This window comes from Heterocephalus glaber, unplaced genomic scaffold, assembly GCF_053883595.1.
Source record: "Heterocephalus glaber isolate CG9 unplaced genomic scaffold, H.glaber_assembly_v1.0 deba00001472, whole genome shotgun sequence".
Taxonomy (NCBI): domain Eukaryota; kingdom Metazoa; phylum Chordata; class Mammalia; order Rodentia; family Bathyergidae; genus Heterocephalus; species Heterocephalus glaber.
In genome coordinates this window covers 18,912,263-18,932,643 of record NW_028258315.1, presented here as the reverse complement: position 1 = coordinate 18,932,643, position 20,381 = coordinate 18,912,263, and the positions used below count along the sequence as shown (strand labels likewise).

The 20,381-nt window shown below is 39.5% G+C and overlaps 1 protein-coding gene across 4 annotated transcripts in view; it reads left to right on the top strand.

Moving 5' to 3' along the window:
* The window catches only part of Mboat1 (membrane bound glycerophospholipid O-acyltransferase 1), a 186,176-nt gene that overhangs the window by 88,393 nt on the left and 77,402 nt on the right, over positions 1–20,381 (top strand). For all 4 annotated transcript variants that reach the window (XR_002395974.2, XM_021260574.2, XM_004847619.4 and 1 more), the window contains 8 exons: positions 427–482; positions 3,406–3,460; positions 4,880–5,063; positions 6,328–6,520; positions 12,131–12,234; positions 15,102–15,166; positions 16,632–16,764; positions 19,644–19,795. Coding sequence is in view for 3 of the 4 variants with exons in the window: in XM_021260574.2 (XP_021116233.1) it covers positions 427–482; positions 3,406–3,460; positions 4,880–5,063; positions 6,328–6,520; positions 12,131–12,234; positions 15,102–15,166; positions 16,632–16,764; positions 19,644–19,795 (942 nt within the window). In the remaining variant the exon portion in view is untranslated. The remainder of the gene's footprint in view (positions 1–426; positions 483–3,405; positions 3,461–4,879; positions 5,064–6,327; positions 6,521–12,130; positions 12,235–15,101; positions 15,167–16,631; positions 16,765–19,643; positions 19,796–20,381) is intronic.

The window sequence follows — 20,381 nt, the reverse complement described above, 5'->3', positions numbered from 1 at the left end:
CCAGGTGGAACCAGGGCACTGGCTTAGGCATCTCCCAGACCAGGGCTTCTCACACTTTAATGTGCATTTGAATTCCCTCATGATCTTGTTAAAATAGAGCCTTGTTTTCCCATCTACATTGGAGTCTGAGGGACTGCCTTTCTCCAGGTGATGCTATGCTACTGTTGCTAGTACAGCACTGGTCTGAGGCTTCACAGCTTGAGAGAGACTGTCTAGTGTGGTTTTAGTATTCAGTGTTGTTATATCTTTATTTAAAATGACATGGAGGAGAAATACAAATTGAATATTTTTAATTCAATGTTTCTGTACTTTGCTTAATAAACTTCAAGGTGAAAAAACACCATGCAAAGAAGTAGAATAAAAGTTTTCTTCTGTAGCTTTTTTTATTTTCTTTTGGCCAGTCTGATTTCCCTGTTTTCCTTCTAGGCCTCTGATGATTGTCACCCAGAAGATCACCGCCTTGGCCTTCCAAGTTCATGATGGTGAGAAAGGCCACCCTCCTTTTGGTTCTCAGAGTGAGCCTGACATTGAGAGTTGTTCTTTTATGTATATATGCAGGCCAAAGTCCAGACAAGTGCAGGAAGATCCTGCTTTATCTTCTTTAGAATTTCTAGACCTCTTTAATCATAGCCTTTTACTTTCTCAGGGAATACCCACTATTTCTCATGCGAATCTGCCTTCTGTATTTGCTAAAATATTTGCTCAGAGAACAGTGGGTTTTCTAGTTATTTTTGTAACATTTTAGAGTTAATTTGTGACACTTTCTGACCTTCTTTTCCGAATCTGTTACAAAATGGCCTCCTTTTTTTGCTTCAGTTTAATCTCTGAAAAGCTTACAAGGTAATAAAAAATGAAATAGCACTGGCTGCTTAATCATTTTTTAATGCTAGTGTTTTGGCTTGGGAAATTATCTAATGAGATTAGCCTGACCCTATGAAAAGCTGGGACTAGGACAGATCTTCTGTTTGTATAAAACTGAACGTTATTTTTCACTCCTGCACTTCCTAGAAATGGCCAGAACATGTGATTTGCACTGTTAAAACTAGGCTCCTGGGGTGAGAGGAAGATTATTTCAACTGGGCGGAAGCCAGGTGCAATTAGTAAACGTATATTCTGTGGGTTTGTACTGGTCTGGCAAATTCTTCTGATTATTGAAATTTCTTTATATGTGGACAGGTTGAGAAGATTTATCTCTGATAGCTAGTTTTCTTGTTTTTATTTAAAGCTTGGGAGCTGATTAAATTTTATTTGACCCAGGGTATCCGTACTTCATACTTGGTGTTTTCTTCATTCTGTAGAGAACTGGGTAATTTTATACTAAGAATGGAGCCTTTCTAGGGTAACTAACCATCCTGGTTTGCCCAATACTGGGGGTGTTCCCAGGATGTGAGGTTTTTCAGTGCCATAGTCAAAGAATCCCAGGCGGGAGGTGAGTTGATTGCCTTATTTATACTGAAACTCCACTTGGTAGTGGCTGTAGATTAACATTAGCAAAATAAACCAATAGCTAAAATTGATTTACTTCCTAAGATGGCCAGATAATGTACTATTTGTTGAGACCTTCAACCTCCCAAGTAGCTGGGTTTACAAACACGTTCCACCATCTCTAGCTTAAATAATTTGGTCTTAAAAGAATTAAAAGAATTATACCACAGTGATATATGTGCACCCATGTTTATAGTGGCACAGTTTGTAATAGCTAAAGCTTGAAACCAGCCCAAGTGCCCATCAACTGGAAACTGGATAAAGAAGATGTGGGTTTTTTTTATAAAATGGAGTACTACTCAGCCATAAAGAACGAGAAACTAAGACATTTATAGCTAAATGGATGCATATGGAGGCCATACTCTTAAGTGAAATAAAAAGGACACACATGTGTAAATACCGAATAGTTTCTCTGGTGTGAGAAACTGAAAGTCTAAATAAGGTTTAAGACAATTAAAATGGATAAGTGATAATTTGAAATAGGAAGAAAAGGTCCAAAGGGGTAGGGGAAATGGGAGGGGAAGGGGAAAGGAAAGAAGGGAAAGGAAAAATCATGAGAAAAGAAAAAAATGGAAACAAAGTCTATGTAAATAGGAAGGGGTGGAGGGGGTGAAGGGTGTACAGGTAATGGGGAAAAAGTAAGAACCAAGATATATCATGTACAGGTACAAGCACCCAATGATAAATGTAAACGTATTGTATACCTAAAATGTACCAATAAAAGAATTTAAGCAAAAAAAAAAAAAATTTTGGTTTTTCATAAAAAAGAAAAAATTTGGTCTTTTTTTTTTTTTTTTTTTTTTTTTTTTTAAGCAGTATTGGGGATTGAACCCAAGGCTTTCCCACTGAGCTGCATCCTGAAATTTTCTTTTTACATTTTGAGACAGGGACTTAATAAACTGCCAGGTTGGTCAGGCTGGGCTCCAACTCTCAGTCCTTCTGACTCAGACTCCCAGAGTGCTGGGATTACAGGCATGTTCCACCATGCCCTGCTAAATTTTACTTTTCAAGGTATTCTTAGTTTTCCATATTTTCTGGAGCATCCTTTATATGGAGCAAAATGTTTATTTGCCTTTTTCTCTTCTTCCTGTGTGTGGGAGGAACAAGGAAATTCCGGAAGCACTCTGCCTTCTCTTGGGCACATCTTGGATTTCTTTTGTGGTTAGGGACCATAATTAGTCGTAACTGAATGCACAGTTTTGGGGTTGGCTTACTTGTATTGCTTGTAAGACAACGTTTTTGTTTCTCTGACTTCTGGTTAACGGGTAAATTTTATATGAAGCGAACATACGATTTCATCTGCTGTGGATAGATTTGAAGAAGAAAACAATCTGACAATTCCTTTGTGCTTTTCCTGCGTTCAGGGTTACATTGTTCTTGTTTGGACGAGGAAAGTCCTCATTTTATCCCCATTATATCCCACCACAGTCCCCTCAGCTTGTGTAAGGTACTGCACAGGCATAATCTGGAGATATTGAAACTAGTGCAGCCTGTGAAAGACAACCTCACCTCTCTGCTGTTGAAATCATAGCGTGGTAAGGGGAGGTGATGGGGAAGGTCCATGTCATGCTATGCACATTAAATAGAAGGAACCTTTGAACACCCCCCCCCCCTTTTTCACAGGGACCTGTAGAGCACGCCCTTTGAGACTTATGAGTAGCTCTTTGATGCAGGGTCTCCAACCCGTAACCCATAGGGGATGGAGCCCAGGGCCTTGTAAATGCTAAGCACACACTCTGCCTCAGAGCCATGCTCCAGACCCCCAGGGCATTTTTAAAAAATGATAAACAGGGATTCTTTATGATTTATAAAGCAATAATAATTTGTTTGCCAGTTGAATTCAGTAAGACTCTTCTAGCATTGTTTACTTCAGTTCCAACATCATATTTGTAAATTTTTTTTTTTTTTTGTATTTCATAGGACTAGGTCGAAGGGCTGAAGACCTCTCTGCTGAGCAGCACCGACTTGCTGTGAAGTGAGTTAATGATATACTTCAGTCTAGAGATTTTCCCTCATTTTTGTGATAACTATAGGTTAATTCCATTATTTGTGATGTTATTTAATGAATGTGTTATTCATAAATACTTGGAGTGTCTTCCAGTCTTGGCTTTGACAGATGGTAAGTGATGGGTAACCTTGTGCATGAGTCATGTTAATTGTGTTTGCGTCTAGCTGTAGGACAGTTTCCCAGAAGCTGGATTGTTAGGGCAAGGAGTAATTGAATCTGTAACTCTGTTAGTTCTACAAGATTCTCCTTCATCAGAGTTGTTATGTCTACTCCACAGTTACTTTTATTGTGAATTTTTCTGGGACCCTCAAGAACAGCTACTTACTAGTGCATGTCAGTGTGTTAAAGCGCCAACGCCTGGAAAAAGAGAGGAAGCACAGAAGGAGAAATAAATGCTCTGGGGAATAGAGGGAAGTTGGAAGTGGGCGTTGGCCAGTGTAAATGTGTACTGGAAAGCTGAGCAGTGTTAGAGAGGAAGGAGGGCCAGGTGTCTTAAAGTAGCAGAGAATAACACCTACCTGGGAATGAAAGGGGCCTGTGAGCAGCACGCTAGGGAGGGAGATACAGCCCCAGCTGCAGGAGAATATCGCGACAACTGTGATAAGTAAGGAGGGTCCCAGCTGGTTCCTTTATTAAGGAATCGAGACTTGGAAGCAAAGAGGAACCATTGGAAGATTCTAATGAATCAAGTTCTTTGCTCAGCATTATGGAGCATAAATGATAGTGGGGGTAATCCCAGTGGCTGGTTAGCAGTGGGCCCTTCTGGAAGCCTTTCTCGCACTTCTGTCCTTCTAGAACAGGCTCCCAACTGCCACTCAGTTCTCTCTAGAGTGTTTCCCTGCCACCATGCTGGTCTCTCGTTCAGGGCCTAATGCCTGGTTGACAAAGCAAGACAATGGACTGCTGTGGGGCTGTATGGCCTCTGCAAAGTGGAAACTAGATCCACTCATCCTTTGTTGTGTATTTATTTTGGTGGTCAGGAGGGAGTTTTCCTATTTGAAAGCATTGCGATCAGCTAACATTAGTTCAGGTTTTCACCCTGCCTTACATTTGTTACCTTCGTTGTGTACCGCAGACAAAAAAGAGGGAAGAGAAAAGAGCATTTCTCAGCTCCAGAGTAGCTTCTGCCCTACCCGGCCCTGAGCCTGTACAGCCGACATCACCAGTAGAGGGCGCCACACAGCTCTGTGTCTCTAACCACCCGTTTCGTGAACTTTTCCTTTCAACAAGAGTACATAGGTGGATTTTTCTAGAAAACAGAACAAGGGAAGGTCTTATCACATACAATACAGAGATAACTGCTGTTTATATGATTTAATTACTTGCCTATTCTGAAGAAAAATTAAGGATTGAAAAGTTTTCAACTTTTAAATATTATTTTCACAGAGTGAAACCTTCTCTTTTGGAATACTTAAGCTACCTTCTCAATTTCATGAGCGTCATTGCTGGTCCTTGTAACAACTTCAAGGACTACGTAGCCTTCATTGAAGGGAGACATACACACATGAAGTTGCTGGGTGTGAACTGGAAACAGAAAGGTTTCCACAGCTTGCTGGAGCCATCTCCAAATGTAAGTGTTCAGTGCCAAGTGTTTAGTCAGAGGTCCAGAGAATGGAGTTTTGCTGCCAGACCTAACTCTCACTAATAACTTTTCCAATTAAAAAGCCAGGATAGAAAAAAGAAAGGAAAAAAAGAAGAAAGAAAAGAAGATGAAGAAAGCTTAGCCAATAACTTTTCCCCCAGTTTTTAAGCATTTGCTTAAAATACCAGTATTGACATTTCTTTACAGTACAAAATTTTCTGTGTTGGAATACTTAGCTGGGAGCCAGGAACTGTCTTTAGTACCTTGTAAATATTCATTCACTTAATCCTCCATTTGCCCTCTGAGAAGGGGATGTTGTAATGCCATATTATAAATAAAAGTCTGTTTTTATGAAGGTGAAAGTTACAGATCTGTAGAATGACATTTCCTGGAATGTTACAGAAACTGAGCCAAATCACTGTGTCCAGAGGAATTAAAAAACTCAGCGCCTCCTAACCCCAGAACAGAAAACATATGAACCCTCCTAGAAGACGAAAGCTTTCCCCTACCTCCCCATGTGCTGGTATTCAGTCACCTTCACAGAGTTCCTGGTACCCAAGCCTCTGCTCTCTTGGCTGCTGACTCAAACCTATTTTTTGGGCTCTGCTGGCCACAGAGTAGAAGGAAATGGTTGTTTCCTTCTGGTGGAAAGTTGCCACTCTGTGCTGTTAGCCATTTTTCTTACATCTTGGATAATGAAATCACTTACCTTTTGTATTACCTGACACCATAGCTTAAAGGAGGAGAGGTTTAATTTAGCTCATGGTCTCAGAAGGTCCAGTCAAAGACTGGCTGACTGCAAGTCAGAAGCATGGAGGAAGGGAATGACAGCAGGCTGGCTGAGAAACAGCAGGGGAACAGTTTTAGAGAGGTATGGGAGAGGGACATATTGTAGTACCTCCATCTAGACACATGCCTAAGAACATGCTTTACTAGTCTGCTAGTTGTTTCTTAGTTTGGAGAAATTGACGTGCCAAGATTAACAGTCGCATCTTTTGTTGGAAGCATATGCTGAAAGAAGATTTCTTCCATTCTGGATATATTCAGTCTCAAGTGTTTATTCTGCATCTGAATACAGCCCTAATCATCATCATCAGTTTTGTGTCATGAGAAAAAAATACATGTTGCTCCTCCTTCTAGGAATAATGCTGTAGCTGCTGTTGCAGCAACAGTGTTCTTAATGTGCCTGTCTCCAAATCACCGTCATCTCTGAGCCTTCTGAGTGGTTACACTGATTTTCTCCCATTTCCAGAGAGCTGTGATACAAAAGTTGTGCGTCACCTTGGTGTCTCTCCTTTTGTTTTTGACACTCACAAAGACATTCCCCATCACCTGCCTTGCTGATGACTGGTTTGTCCATAAAGCAGACTTTCTGACTCGGCTCTTCTACTTATATGTGGTCATGCAAGCCGCAAAGCCCAAGTATTATTTTGCATGGACATTAGGTAAGTTGGATAGAGTGGCCTTAAGTGAATGAGGAATACGGTGTTATTCTTTGAATGCCTTAGCAAGAACATTTTGGATCACTTAAAAAAAGAAAATAATCCAATCCATAATGGGGGCAGTTGAGCTAGTCTCATTTTATACTTTACAACTTAGCCTTCTTCTGCTCCACCCTCTGTGAACTCAGTTACCTGTGATAAGAGGAAAACCAATTCTGGCTGTGATTTAAACCCAATGTCATTAACAGCTGCAGAACTTTAAAGCTTCTGCTCATTCATCAAACTTGGCCATTGAGTGCAGTGGAAAGTTAGGTGAAAATTCCAGAATAATCAGGCTTTCTTGTAATTTTCCTGTATTTTATGTAATACAGGGTGCACACTGAGTTTATTTTACCATCACACACTAATTTAAGTCACACTTCTTTAAGAAAATGTTGGTTAAGCACTGCATTTTAGAAAGAACTGACATGAAGTTCTTTTCATTTTTTAACATAAAAAGTTCAACTTCATTTGGTTTATCACACTTTTTTTTTTTTTCCTGTGGGGGAACTTGTTCAATATTAAGCTTTTATCTCTTTCTTGTTAAACAATTTTAGACCGGAGTTGTTTTAAAGCTTTAAAGCAAGCGATAAACCCTCTGTGTACCTACTGTGGCTGGTGGAGGATTTTGATAAGGCATAGCAGCCGTATCTGTTTCACCCCAGGGCCCTTTTGAGAAGGAAGTTTAACATCTCAGCTGGTGCTGGGTGTCAGAGAGCAGTGACTTGGGTTCTTCAGTCAAATGGATTATGAAACTCCATTCTTAATGTTTAGCCAATATCCTGTGAATGGGGGAAAGCACTTAATTGATGCTATTCTTCTTTTAGCTCATGCTTCAGGTTTTAAGCTACCAAAGTTTAGAGGCACCAAATTACTTTTTTGATTATTATTTTACTGTAATAGACTATATGTATTATTTTACTGTAATAAACTATGTAATATAAAATATGTGGTTTAAACCATCTTAGTATGTATAATTCTGTGGCATTAAGTTCATTCATGATCTCGCACCATCGCCCCGTACAGAAACTATACGCATTAAGCCAATGGTTTCCCATCCCTCCCTTCCCCAGGTTAAACAGTGAGATTGTTCATGCACAAGCTCAGCCCGATGCAATGTTTACATAACATTTAGTCAGAAAGACCTGATTTGGAGCAGTTCTAAGATTTGTAATGTGCACCATCTTGGTTCTGGCTACTTTCAGCTTAATTCCAGGAGCTTTTGTGGAGTATCAGGCTTAGTAGTAGGAGGTATGAAAAATACAGTAAATGTTTAAATTGTAAAAATATCACAGTAAAAGTCATACTGCTATTAATTCTTTGAAAATACTTCCCCTTCCTTTGAACACTTAACCTATTGTTCTTGTCATTTTTTTGAAGCAGTTATGGAGGTCCTCTTATGGCAATGTCTTTATTTATGCTGTCCTGGCTGCCCTGATGTCCTGAATTGATTCAAAACATTTACCTTTCATGGTCATTTGACTTTGGGGGAAAAGCCAGAAATTTCATGGTGCCAGATCCACTGAATAAGGTGGATGAAGACACACTATAATGTTTTTACAAACCTGCTTTATTGTTGGATGGCATTTGGCAGCATCATTCACCATATTTCTGACTTCACCTTGTAAAGACACTCAGGAAAGAGGACTTCCAGAACTGCTTCAGAAAGTGGCAAGAGCAATGGGACAAGTGTGTTCAAAGTGAGGGGGAGTAGTTTGAGGGGATGGATGTGTCTTTTACTTTAATACATTTTTAAAATTTAAACAAATATTATATTTTTTTAATCAGCCCTTGTGGTAGGAATTCAAAGCTGGGTGAGAGACTGTCCCTACCTCAAGATAGTGACACTGTGTGGGAACCCAGACTTGCACAGTAACCAGGCAGCACATGCCAAGAGCTGTCCCAGCGGTGGCAGTGCAGAGACAGCGATAAATACACACTGGCCACTGAGGAAGGCTTCAGAAGTTTCCTTTGATCTATTCTTTGTTCTTCTATTGCTTTATTATTTAAAAATGATCATTTCTTTTGTAGTGAGGCCTTATATGTAGTTTTTATATCTACTATGATTGGAACCCTTCTTGGCACATGGCATATTTTTCTATGTCAAATAATCAGTAGTTTTCCTAACCTGAGAGAGAGTGCATGTGTGTGCATGTGCATGCATACAGCAGAGAGAGAGAGAGAGAGAGAGAGAGAGAGAGAGAGAGAGAGAATATGAATCTCCCTCCAGGAACAGGGGTGTCTGTGCCATTCTGCCCTGTTGGGGTTTCCCAAGATGTTTGGAGTGAACAAGCGACCCTTTCTGTGTAGACTGAGCTTGTTTTCTTTTCCAACTCTTCTAAATCTTTTCTTTATCTTCTTTTCATTGCTTCAGTAGAAATGCTTCATTAATTTGTATGGCCTCAATTGGAAGTTTGTTACAGTTTAGATTACATGGGCTAGTCTGAAATTAACCTTTGTATTATTTGTGAATAAAGAAGCAATGAATAGTATATCAGGGAATATTTAAACTGCTTAACCGAATAATTGTTTTATCCAGCTCTTTAAAGCACCATTTACATATAATTGATGTAGTAATTACACATGATTATAAATTTAATCCTTAAAGCTGGCCTTGTGATGCATCTCAGCTGAGCTACACTCTGTTAGCCTAGCTCTAGATACTGTTTATATTGAAATAATACAACTATTTTCGTTGGATTTAGCATATAATTCTGGTTATTTCCCTGCTACTAATTTGTACTAGAGAGACACAACTGTAGCCTAGGCTGTGTTCTAAGGATTATAAACTCCAACACATGAATATCCAGAATTTATCTGTAATAATAGGTTAGACTCATGGCACAAGGCATGGAATTTTGGACTAGGAGCTTGGAATCTCCAACTGCTCTGGGACAAAAACAAACTGTGGGATCCAGGGTTGTGTGAAGGGTTTGATTATTCTGAGAGTCAGTACTTAGGGTCATTCCCCATTTGTCTTTCAGGGTGACTCTTAACCTGTTGCATCATGGAATCAGAGTTCTAGTATCCTGGTTCTGGCATTTTTTACCACTTGACTCGTCTTAATGCCTACCTAACATCTCTAACCTCAGTTCCCTTCATAGCCTAATTAAGGGTGGCAGTAATAATGATAATGATAATAATAATAATAATAATGGAAGCCAAGATTTCTTGAGTGTCATCTTGATTCAGGCATTCTGCTAAGCACTTTTTTTTTTTTTGCATTACTGGGATCAAACTCAGGACTTCGGGCTTGCCAGGCAGGCGCGGCACCACTGAACTACATCCCAACCCTGTGCTAAGTACTTTTAATCCTTCCAACAGCCCCTTTAAACAGCTGCTTCCCCCACCCCAGCACTGGGAATTGAATCCAGGGCCTTTCCACTGAACTCTAGCCCCAGCTCTTTTTAAAATTTTGAGACAGGGTCTTGCTAAATGCTAAGTTGTCCAGGTTGGGCTCAGACTTGCAGTCCTCTTGTTCAATTGTGAGATTATAGGTGTGCTCTCCATGCCTGGCTCAAATAGGTGGTGTCATTATATTCATTTGATACTTAGGAAATAGGTTTCTAGGAGTTAGATGAATCCCATGGACATGCATATAGCATGCTGTGGAGGTCACTCTTAGCAACCTCTTGACATTGTGGATTAAATGAGAAATGCCTGTAGGGTGTTGAGTCCTAGAAAAAGCGTGACCAGTGAAAACACAGACACAGACACACACACACACACACACACACACACACACACACACACACAGTTATCATTGTTCTGCTCTTTTAGGTCTGACCAGGTAGGCCAGAATGAAATGGGAGGTGGAAGAATGAACCTAGATGTTGTGGCAATGCTGATCCCAGCCTTGGGCAGTCCATTTTTCTTTGCGTTGTTCACACAGACCTCTGGGGTTCTTCCTCTCCCAGTTTATTTATCTCTGCAATTTGCAAATTTGTTCCACATACATAACCTTTGGGTATGTAACCACATATGTACCTTTGGGTACATGCACACTCTCACTTTGCTTTTCTTTCTCTTCTCTACTGAGTTTCACTCCATTTGGCTTGGGAGAAGGAAGCAGAAGGACTTTTCATCTTCTCCTCCTCCTCCCCTTCCTCCTTCTCTTCTTCTTCCTCTTCCTCCTCCTCCTTTTCGTCCTCCTCTTCCTCCTCTTCTTCCTCTTGTCCTTCTCCTTCTTATTTTTTTTTGTATGTGTTTGAGTCAGAGTCTCACTCTGTAATTCAGGCCGGCCTTAAACTCACTATGTAGCCCAGGCTGGCCTCGAACTCAGCAGGCAGTCCTCCTGCCTCAGCCTCCCTAGTACTGGGGTTATGGGCATGCATTACCAAGCCCAGATCATCCTTTCTTCTAAAAGAAACCAGATCACTGTATAGTGAGGCCAAGCCTGAGATAGGCAAACCTTCAGTCATCAACTATGCCAAAAATAAATCAGACAAACATAGTACAAAGTCTTTGTTTCTTTTTTGTTTCGTTGTTTTTGTAGTGCTGGGGATGGAACCTAGGAGGCAAGTGCCCATCCACTGAGCCTCACTATCAGCCCAGAACAGGTTATTATTTTAGAGTTAACTCTTTCAAAGGCCATCTTGATTTGGACTCAACCTCTTCGAAGAAGTATTTCTCTAAAATCTCCTCCAGGTCTTAAGACTTTACTGTACTGTGACTCAATTAGTTTGCTTATTTCCTTAAAGAAAATATACTAAAATGGTTTAAAGTAAGATAAATGAAAAGAGAAAATTAGCCTCTTGATCATAAGTGCATTGGGTTCATCAGATTGATACTTGATTACAAAGACACTTTATTGAGGAATCGATTAGAGGTGAAATAGTCACTGTAAGTGAGGGCTTGTTCATGTAGGTCAGTGAGGAAGGTAAAGATGTTCGATACAGAAGCATTTGGAATGACTTTATGGGTTAGATGGCTTTGATCATTCTGTCCACGTGGGGCCTCCATTGCACCTGGCCCAAATTCACAGCCCTAGTTCTGTTCCTTGTCTTGGGTTTTAAACTTTACTCAACTGCACTTGGACAGCTCCAGTGTCCTTCTGGCAACTCATGTCTGAAATGTCCATGGTCAGCTCCAATTCTTCCAGAGCTGGTTCTCCTCTTAACTTAGTTTGCTTCTTAAAATGCCCTGCCATCTGCAATTACAACTCTTGATCTTCTACTGAGTCCTTTATTTTTTCTGGTCTACTTCTGAACTTAGGTGTATTTTTGCCTCCTTCTCCCCTCATATGAACTTGATCTCTAAATCCTACTGTTTACCTTTTTGTTTAGCTTCTCCAGTTCTCATTTTTTTCTCATTTTTTCCATTCTACAACCATCTAGCACCTTTCCTCTTAGCAGGTGCTCACTAAATGCTATGGAATGAATGAATAAAAATCAAAGTCATGAACAACCAAAAATATTTTTCTGGTTCACACTGATACCAAGTCTTTTAATTTTATTGTTGTTCTTTTTCTAAGGAATTACCACATATCTCTCAATGTTGAAGGTCTTTGGTATCTTTTAAAGCAGCAACATGACTTTTGTTCCATAGCCTAATGTGTTGTTTTGAAAACCGCAGCTGATGCAGTGAATAATGCAGCTGGTTTTGGGTTCAGCGGAGTGGATAAGAATGGAAATTCCTGTTGGGACCTGCTTTCTAACCTAAACATCTGGAAAATTGAGGTGAGTGTGTAATGCTTTTGAATCAGACTTCCATAGTGATTAAAGCAACTAGTTTGCTTTCATTGTGAGCTGGGTTGCATTTCAGGTGCTGCTGAAATTCTTCATCAGAACATCTGAGGGAAGACAAGCTGCTCTCAGATACACCAGGCCTGGCAGCCTCCTGGATATCTTGTATCTTAGAATTTTGTTCTTTCTTTAAGAACAAAAATACCTACTTTCTTGATACTTCTGATCATTCAATAATGACACCTAAAGTCTGAAAAATAGCTGGCCAGGAAAAATCTTTGAGTTATTTACATTCTTGTTCTTTCAGCTTAGAAAGGGCAAATGTCATTTTCTCTTGTTCACATTTATTTCAGCCCAGAACACAAACTGGAAGCTCTTGTATTTAGATTTCAAACCTCCAAGTGTTTTCCCTGGTTCCTTGGGAAACAATTATAATCTGTTTGCTTTTAAGAAAAATTGTCATGGACAGTATTTTTTAGGCCACTAGAATAGTGTGATTTTTCTCTTTCCCTGTTTTTATTCTTGCACTGTGACTCTCTGTATCTTCACTGTCAGTCAGACACGGTCTCTTTGGACCACGTCACTCTTGGTCTCTTTTGCTTTGTTAGCGCTGGGTGGACAGGAATGCCTGGGCACAGAGCTTTTGCCCCTTGCGGCTGGATGGGGAGAACACTCAGAAGCATTGGCTCTCTGGTCAGCTGAGTCATCTTGGCTTTTGGTTTGGGTTTTCCACCTCCCCAGGGCAGACACAATGTCTTTGGAGAGTCTGGGCAGAAGGGTTGTTCATGGAGAGTAGGAAGCCGAAGATGTGTGGAGACCGAGCACCTTCCGCCTATGCACTGGTGGAAATGAGGCCAAAAGGAGCCGAGGTGAAACCTCCACCTTCTGCCCGAGGCTTTCTGCATTCTGGGAAACGTGATCTGCTCTTACTTAACAAAACATGGTGGGATTTGTGGGTTGGGTTAGATTTTCTTTTCTCCTCCTTTGCTTCCTCCTCTTCCTCCTTGTATTGAATCATTGTTACTCCAAAAGGCAAACAAGGAGAAAGATGCAGGAGCACTGAGGCTGTTATCTTCCCAAATTATATTGTATGTTCAACTTCAATTCATAGTGCTATTTGAGGTCAGTCAGATTCAGCAAATATTAATTATATTAATTGAGGGTCCACTATGAGTAAAATAGTGATTTTTTTTTGATAATTCTAGAGGATCTATGGCTTCCTGTTGGCAGAAGGCCTAGGAAAATGTGGTGAGAATGTGGCCAAAAATCTAGAAGTTGTTCTGATCGAACAATCATTATTTTCCCATTGGTTGCCTTGTGAAAGGCAAGAAGCAGCACCCTGACACAGAGACGATGAGTTCCAGCCCTCAGAATACCTTCCCCAGTTTTTGAAAAAGCAGTATAGACCATCTGTGAGGGGCTCTTTCCCATATAGATGATGTCACAGAATCTAAATATGTTAATGACTTTCCTTCTTTTCCCTACTAAAATTCTTTTCTCTCTCCAAAGTCGCAGGCTATGGCTGGGTCAATGTCCTTCAGAGGGGCTCCCCTCCACAGCTGGCTGCCCACCAGTGTATCCCAGCTATGCACCTAAAGACCTTCTGCTCCAGGCAGGGGGGGCTCAGGGTCCAGGGCTAAGTTACTAAGTTAGATAGAAAAGCAGAAGGATAAAGTTGGGTTTTCATTTTATCTGACATTGGACAAGGAGCTGAAAAGATAAGGAAGTCTGATTTAGTTAAGGTAACTGCTTACAGCATTTTATTAGCTATAGGAATACAGATAAATCTGTAGCCGGGCATGGCGACACGTTTATAATCCCAGCACTCTAGAAGCGGAAGCAGGAGGATCTATATAGCCTGGGCTATATAGTGAGTTCCAAAGACCACCCCGAACTACACAGTAATACCCTGTCTCAAAAACAAACAATCAAACAAAAAAGCAAAACTGTTTAAAGCTTTGAAATAAGAACTTAAAATATAAAAATCTATCTATCTTCCATCTGTCTGTCGTCTATCATCTATCTTCCTCCTGCCTCCCTCTCTCCTTTCTCCTCCTTCCCTTCTAAAGATGTCACATTAGGCCAATATGTGGCCTATACAAATTTTTCTTATGGTGGAAGAAACTTAGAAAACAATAACATTTCCACTTTGTGCTTTCTTTTGAAATTGTGGGCCTCACAATTCCTAATTGCCACTATTGCCACTTTGATAAGACTTTTTTTTTTTTGGAATGAGAAAATCCATTTATTTTGAGATGTCTCTTCCGTGGTGCTGGATTGACTTCATCTTTGCTAGTTGGGTGATATTTCTTCATTTTCTTTTCTGTATTGTTACCCCTTCATGCATAAAATATCTATTCCAGACACAGTTTAAAGCATTTGAACCGGCATAGCTATTTATAGAATTAACTGCACAAGCCTGACCTGGTTTGTACATGGCCACGTAGTGCAAAGATGACAAATACATTTAAACTGTCTCTGTTAAGGCACTAAATTTGCACAATTAAACTTTTCCTGTGGTATATCCCCTTTTAGAGTGTTTAGTTTTCTTAAAAAAAATCAGAATGGAAAGGAAACCCACAGAAACACTCCTTCAGCTTTCCTATAATTTGAAAAATAAATTTGGAGAAGAGTTGGGATGTTGTAAGCCAAGTTTTAGTTGCAAGAAAAATCTTAGAAGCGCTGGAAATTTTTACTGTGTGTGATGGAACAGCTGATTTATTTTTTCCTTTTCAGTAGTGATTTTTGAAATGTCACATCGAATCAGCCACCAAGGAAGTTCTGGGGAGGACTTTCCATTCCTGGAGCTGTTTTATTTCTTTAAAAAAAGCTAATGATGGCTGTTATTTTCTTCTTTTTAGACTGCCACGAGTCTCAAAATATACTTAGAAAACTGGAATATTCAGACAGCAGCTTGGCTAAAATGGTAAGGAAAACAAAAATGACCTCATTACTCATGGCACTGGGACCTATTCAGATGAGATCCATAGTGGACATGCCATTACTGTGTACCTCTGTCACTTATTTATCCCTTCTGTCAATCTCATGGATGTCAGTAGTCTTTATCTCTGCTTTATAGACGAGGAAAATAAAACACAGAGAGGTGATGTAACTTGCCCAAAGTTACAGCTCATGAGTGATAAATATAAGCCCAAATGCTTTGTCTCCATTAGGAGGCGCTTGGCCTCCATACTACACTGCCTGCTACCTAGAGGAGTCATGGCTCAGCTGTCAGGAAGGTTGCTGTCCGCGTGGAATCACTGAAGATGCTGTGTTCATGCTTTGCATCGAAAGCTTTCTAGTGCTCCAGATGTATCTGCTTCTTAAATTGGTATTTGTGGTAATGTTTCTCTGTCCTTTGGTTTTCCTACGTGTTCCAAAACGAGAACCATTTCTTCTTAGGGAACTAATACTGTGCTATCCTCAAGGTCAGCAAACTGTACCTGGTGAATGTGCCGATCATAACAATTGGAGAGAAAGTATCAAAATCTTAAGCATTAAAGTACGCTCATGTGGTGTGTTCTGAAAATTGATCTGAACATGTAGTTTTTGCATTTTGGTCTAAATGTCATTACATTTAATTAATATTACAAATAACTTTAACATAAACATCTTTTTCTTTATACCAAATAATCCAAAGTATTAAGAATCAGTCTCCAATACAAGTTTACTGTCTCACATGACTAAATATACATGTGTGCACATAAAAAAAGAAAATAATATTTTAAAAATGTTAGAAATAAAATATTTCATTTATACAAAAAATCAAAGAGTAAAAAACAAATGAAAAGTGTACCTACTTCTTATTTCAAAAAGAAATATTGAAAATAAGTTCTCACTTCTGTGTTTTTCTGCCCAAATATATTCTCTTATGAATCCCTAATCCCTAGTTTGGGTGAGTCAATAGCTTTTGACAATGTGTATAGTGATGGATTGATAATAACTGTTTGAATTTCTGTTTTTTATTTGAGTCCTCATTTCATAAACCATGTGATAGATTCCTTAGAAACCCATTGACTATTTGTCAATGGAGGGTTTTTTTGGGGGGTGGGGGGATCCTTTATCACTGTTTTAATAAACAGAGAGCCAAAGAACTCCTGGGTATTTGTTTGCTGACATTTTCTAGATCACCACAATAGAGGTTGAGCATCCCCAGTCTAACACTCTGAAATCCAAAATGGCCCAAAATCTGAATCTTTTGAATTGCTTGTCAGCTAGTGCTAAGGAAGCGAGAGCTATGCAGGTTTCATTGCAAATCCTTCAGGAAGCAGACACCCCATCAACAATAGGTCCGATGATTTCTGTGCAGTCTGTTCCAAAGAGAAACAGGTATAGCTTGAAGTTTCTGGTGTGTTTTATCTGTGGTTTGTTGTTTTTTCCTCTATTCACAGTGTTTGTTATGAGCGCACTCCATGGTACCCTACGGTGCTAACCTTCGTCCTGTCTGCTCTGTGGCATGGTGTCTATCCCGGGTACTATTTTACCTTCTTAACTGGAGTCCTTGTCACATTAGCAGCTAGAGCGGTAAGCTTCCTTTGGATGTAGGATCCTTTCTTTACTAATCTGATGCCTGTATATCTGTTATCCTTTAGATCCTAGCAAGAGTTAGGGATGGGAGAAACAGTGGGAATAATATTTTGAAAAATCAGACAATATATGGAAGTCTTCCCATTAGAGACATATTTCAATATATGGGAACTTACGTTATGGACATAACAAAACTGATTAAATGTTTTACCTTCATGTCATTTACAGAGGATATTTGTAAAAGAAAATGAATTTTTGGAGCAATATTTACTACCTTGAAGATGAATACATTATTACAGGTTATGAATTACAGGTTATGAATATACACAGTTGACTAATTGCAGATGCCAATGATAATTAATGTCGGCTCTGTAGGACTGCAGTTTGTCTATACCCTGCTTAATTTCTCATTTCATTATCTTAAACCTGGGAATAATTCACAAAGTCACTGAGTAGTCAATGAGACAGTATCCATAGGAACTGTGTCTGTTGGAGACTGATCTAACCTCTTCTGTTCTCATGTCTGATCCAGCTTAGTTTGTATAAAATGCTTTGTGAGTTTCATAAATTTGGTTCTTCAGGGTTTTTTTTTTAAAGAGCTTTTAGTTTGTCCTAGATTTTTCCTGCAATTTGCTTGTTATAAAGCAAGATAATAAAGAAATGAAAAATATGACTCCCTTCAAAGAAGATGGACATGTGTAGAAGTAATTATAAATCAAAGTGCTTTCATTGTCAAATGCAGTTTTGTATTTGATTTCATTTTAATCTTTGATCATGATTGTGGCCTTATTTCAGATGCCAAGGGCTTTTAATGACATTTGTTGAACTATATTTTAGATAAGAATTTAGGAGCTCCAGTATAGCTATTCATTCTTGCTTAAATTTATTCATTCCCTGAATATTTCAAGAACTCTACCCTTTGTCAATCAGTGCTATAGGTAACGGGCTACCTACCACAATGAACAAAATTCCCTCTTCTGAGGAATTTCTATTTTAGTTAGAGGAAGTGTGTCAGAAGCTCTATGTGAACAAGCTGGATAACTGATTGCTATCTATGCTGATTTAAACCTCTAAAATAAAATGCATACTGTACATATTTGCACATAGAAAAGAGGGAAGACATTTTCTTTTCTCTCATTCATATACCTACTCAGATTATGAAAGAAAACTAAAGAACAGGTGGCCAGAACAAACTATGAAATAAAGGTCAGAGTTTTGCTTGTTAATATATTCAGAATATTATTCCTTAAAATATCTTATTTCCATGGTCTCAAACTGGCATAAAGGCTTTGGTTCATGTAGATAGTTTCTTCTGGAGAGGTTGGAAATATTTTTTACAAGTAAGTTAGGTAGAGGATAGAGAGAGTAAGTTGATAGAACAAAGCTGCCATTGTTTTCCGTAGAAGAATGAACTCAACAGTCATAAAGTCTTAGGTCTCTGGAAGTTACCTAGTAAAATCTCATACCCACACTGCTGATGGATGGACCCCTGGTCTCTGTCCTCAGGAACTTAAAGCTGAGGAGATGGGTCCACAGCTTACTAGGTAGCCCTGGACACAGAAGCCCTTCCTGCTTTGGGGCTTAACTGCTATCTTAGTTACTTTTCTTGTTGCTAGGACAAAATACCCGATACCCACAAGTTAAACAAGGAAAGGTTTCTTTTAGCTCACATTTTGCAGAGGTTTTAGTCCACAGTCGGCTGCTTCCAATGCACGGAGGCATGGCAGCAGGGCATGGCAGAGGAGAAACAGCCCATGGCAGGGCAGACAGAAAGTAGGAAGCAGCAACAGCAAGCCTCCCTTACCCTCTTTATTCCATTGAGGCTGTGAGTGTATTGGTTGGTTCCACTCATACCCCAGGGTTGGTATTTTCTCTGTAGTAAATTTATCCAGCCACAACCAGAATCATGCTAATAAATCAGTGGGCTATCACACACCCTTAATCCATGTTTACACACCCTAGATCCAGCTACCTCCAAAAAACCCCACATATGAGCACATGAGGATTGGTGGGGGGCATCTAGATGCAAACAGTAACAATTGCCCATAAGCTAGTCATTGTTTTCAGCATTGCCTTTGATTCTTAAATATAGAAATTAGGTGTCTTTCTGGAGGCAAATCTAGGCACATTTGTCAGAAGACCTAAAAAGGAATATATCCTTGATCTACCATTTTCCATTTCAATGAATTGTCTCTTTACCTGAGATACAATTTCTTTACCTGTAAAATGGTAAAAATGATGCTTCCATGATAAGTTATTGATCCATGTAGAGCATTGGTACAGGCTTGGCATACCATAAACATACCAATGAATGTAACTTTTTATTGTTAGTAATAGTAATATTATTTGTATTACCATTACCTAAAGGAAATAATTAGGAAGTAGAGTAGAGATTTATTTACAAGGCTATGCCTCAAAGAATTGTTTATAGCAGCAAAACAATGGGTCGAAAGATAAACTAACTTTTCCATAATTCACTTAAAATTATAATGGAGGTTAATATTTACTGACATGGAAAAAATGAAAGAACTAAATGAAAGAACAGGCTAAAAAAATCCATTGGTGCCATTAGGAATATAAATGTGAATGCATATAAATAGAAAATTAATCAAGGCAATGGGCCAAGTTTTTAAACAGCACTTTCCTTTGAGAGATGTTCAAAAAAGTTTTTTTTTAAAAAACATTTTTTTTTTGCAGTGAATTTTTTTTATTTTAATAAGAAAAGGCATTTGGGGTCTTTAGTTGAAAATAGAACTCAGGCGGTTGGTTCATTTCTTGCAGCCTGTGCTCTGGTGGTGTTCTGCCTGCATGCACAGAGTAAAGGTTGCTTTATTTTTTACTCTCTTCTCCCCACTCTTCCCTTCCTTGATTTGCAGGTGAGGAACAACTACAGACAGCACTTCCATTCTTCCAAAGCTCTGAAGGTTGTTTATGACGTAGTGACCTGGGCTACCACTCAGCTGGCTGTCTCTTACATAGCAGCACCCTTTGTTATGTTGGCAGTTGAACCAACCATCAGTTTATACAAGTAAGTGCCCATGGCTCTCAGGTGCTGTCTAGTACATTTATGTGTTTTCTGTTTGACTTAGGGATCAGTAAGTAGAACCAATGTATTGAGATTGTGCTAAGGATGTCTAAATGTGACTTCAGTGTGAAAAAGGCCCACAGAAGATTTAAAAGGAAGTGGCTATCCCAGAGGTACCAACACACATATATCAGTTCCTTTGAAGAAGGTCGATGAGAATCTCTTAAGCCATTCACAATGCTAATAAGAGATGCTCAGGTAGTATGTTCAGGATGGACCCAGATCAGAAATTCAGAGGGTGAATTCCTTGCTCTTTGCTTTTCTTCCTGAGAACTGAGTTGTGTTGGAGGTCATGGGGTGTTCTCCTAGCAGGATGGAAACGAGAGCAGGATCCAGGGAGCTGCTGGCTGCTGGATGGGTCTGTTTATACACTCTTGCAAGGCTGTGTGCTTCCCTGAGGTGAGGTTCTTTCTGCGGATGTATATGGGGAGTTATGTTCCCAGATGCCCTGGTAGAGGGGAATATGCAGAATTCAGGGTGGAGAAGGTGGTGCACATCACAGACCAGGGCCCATTAGGAAAAGGTTGTC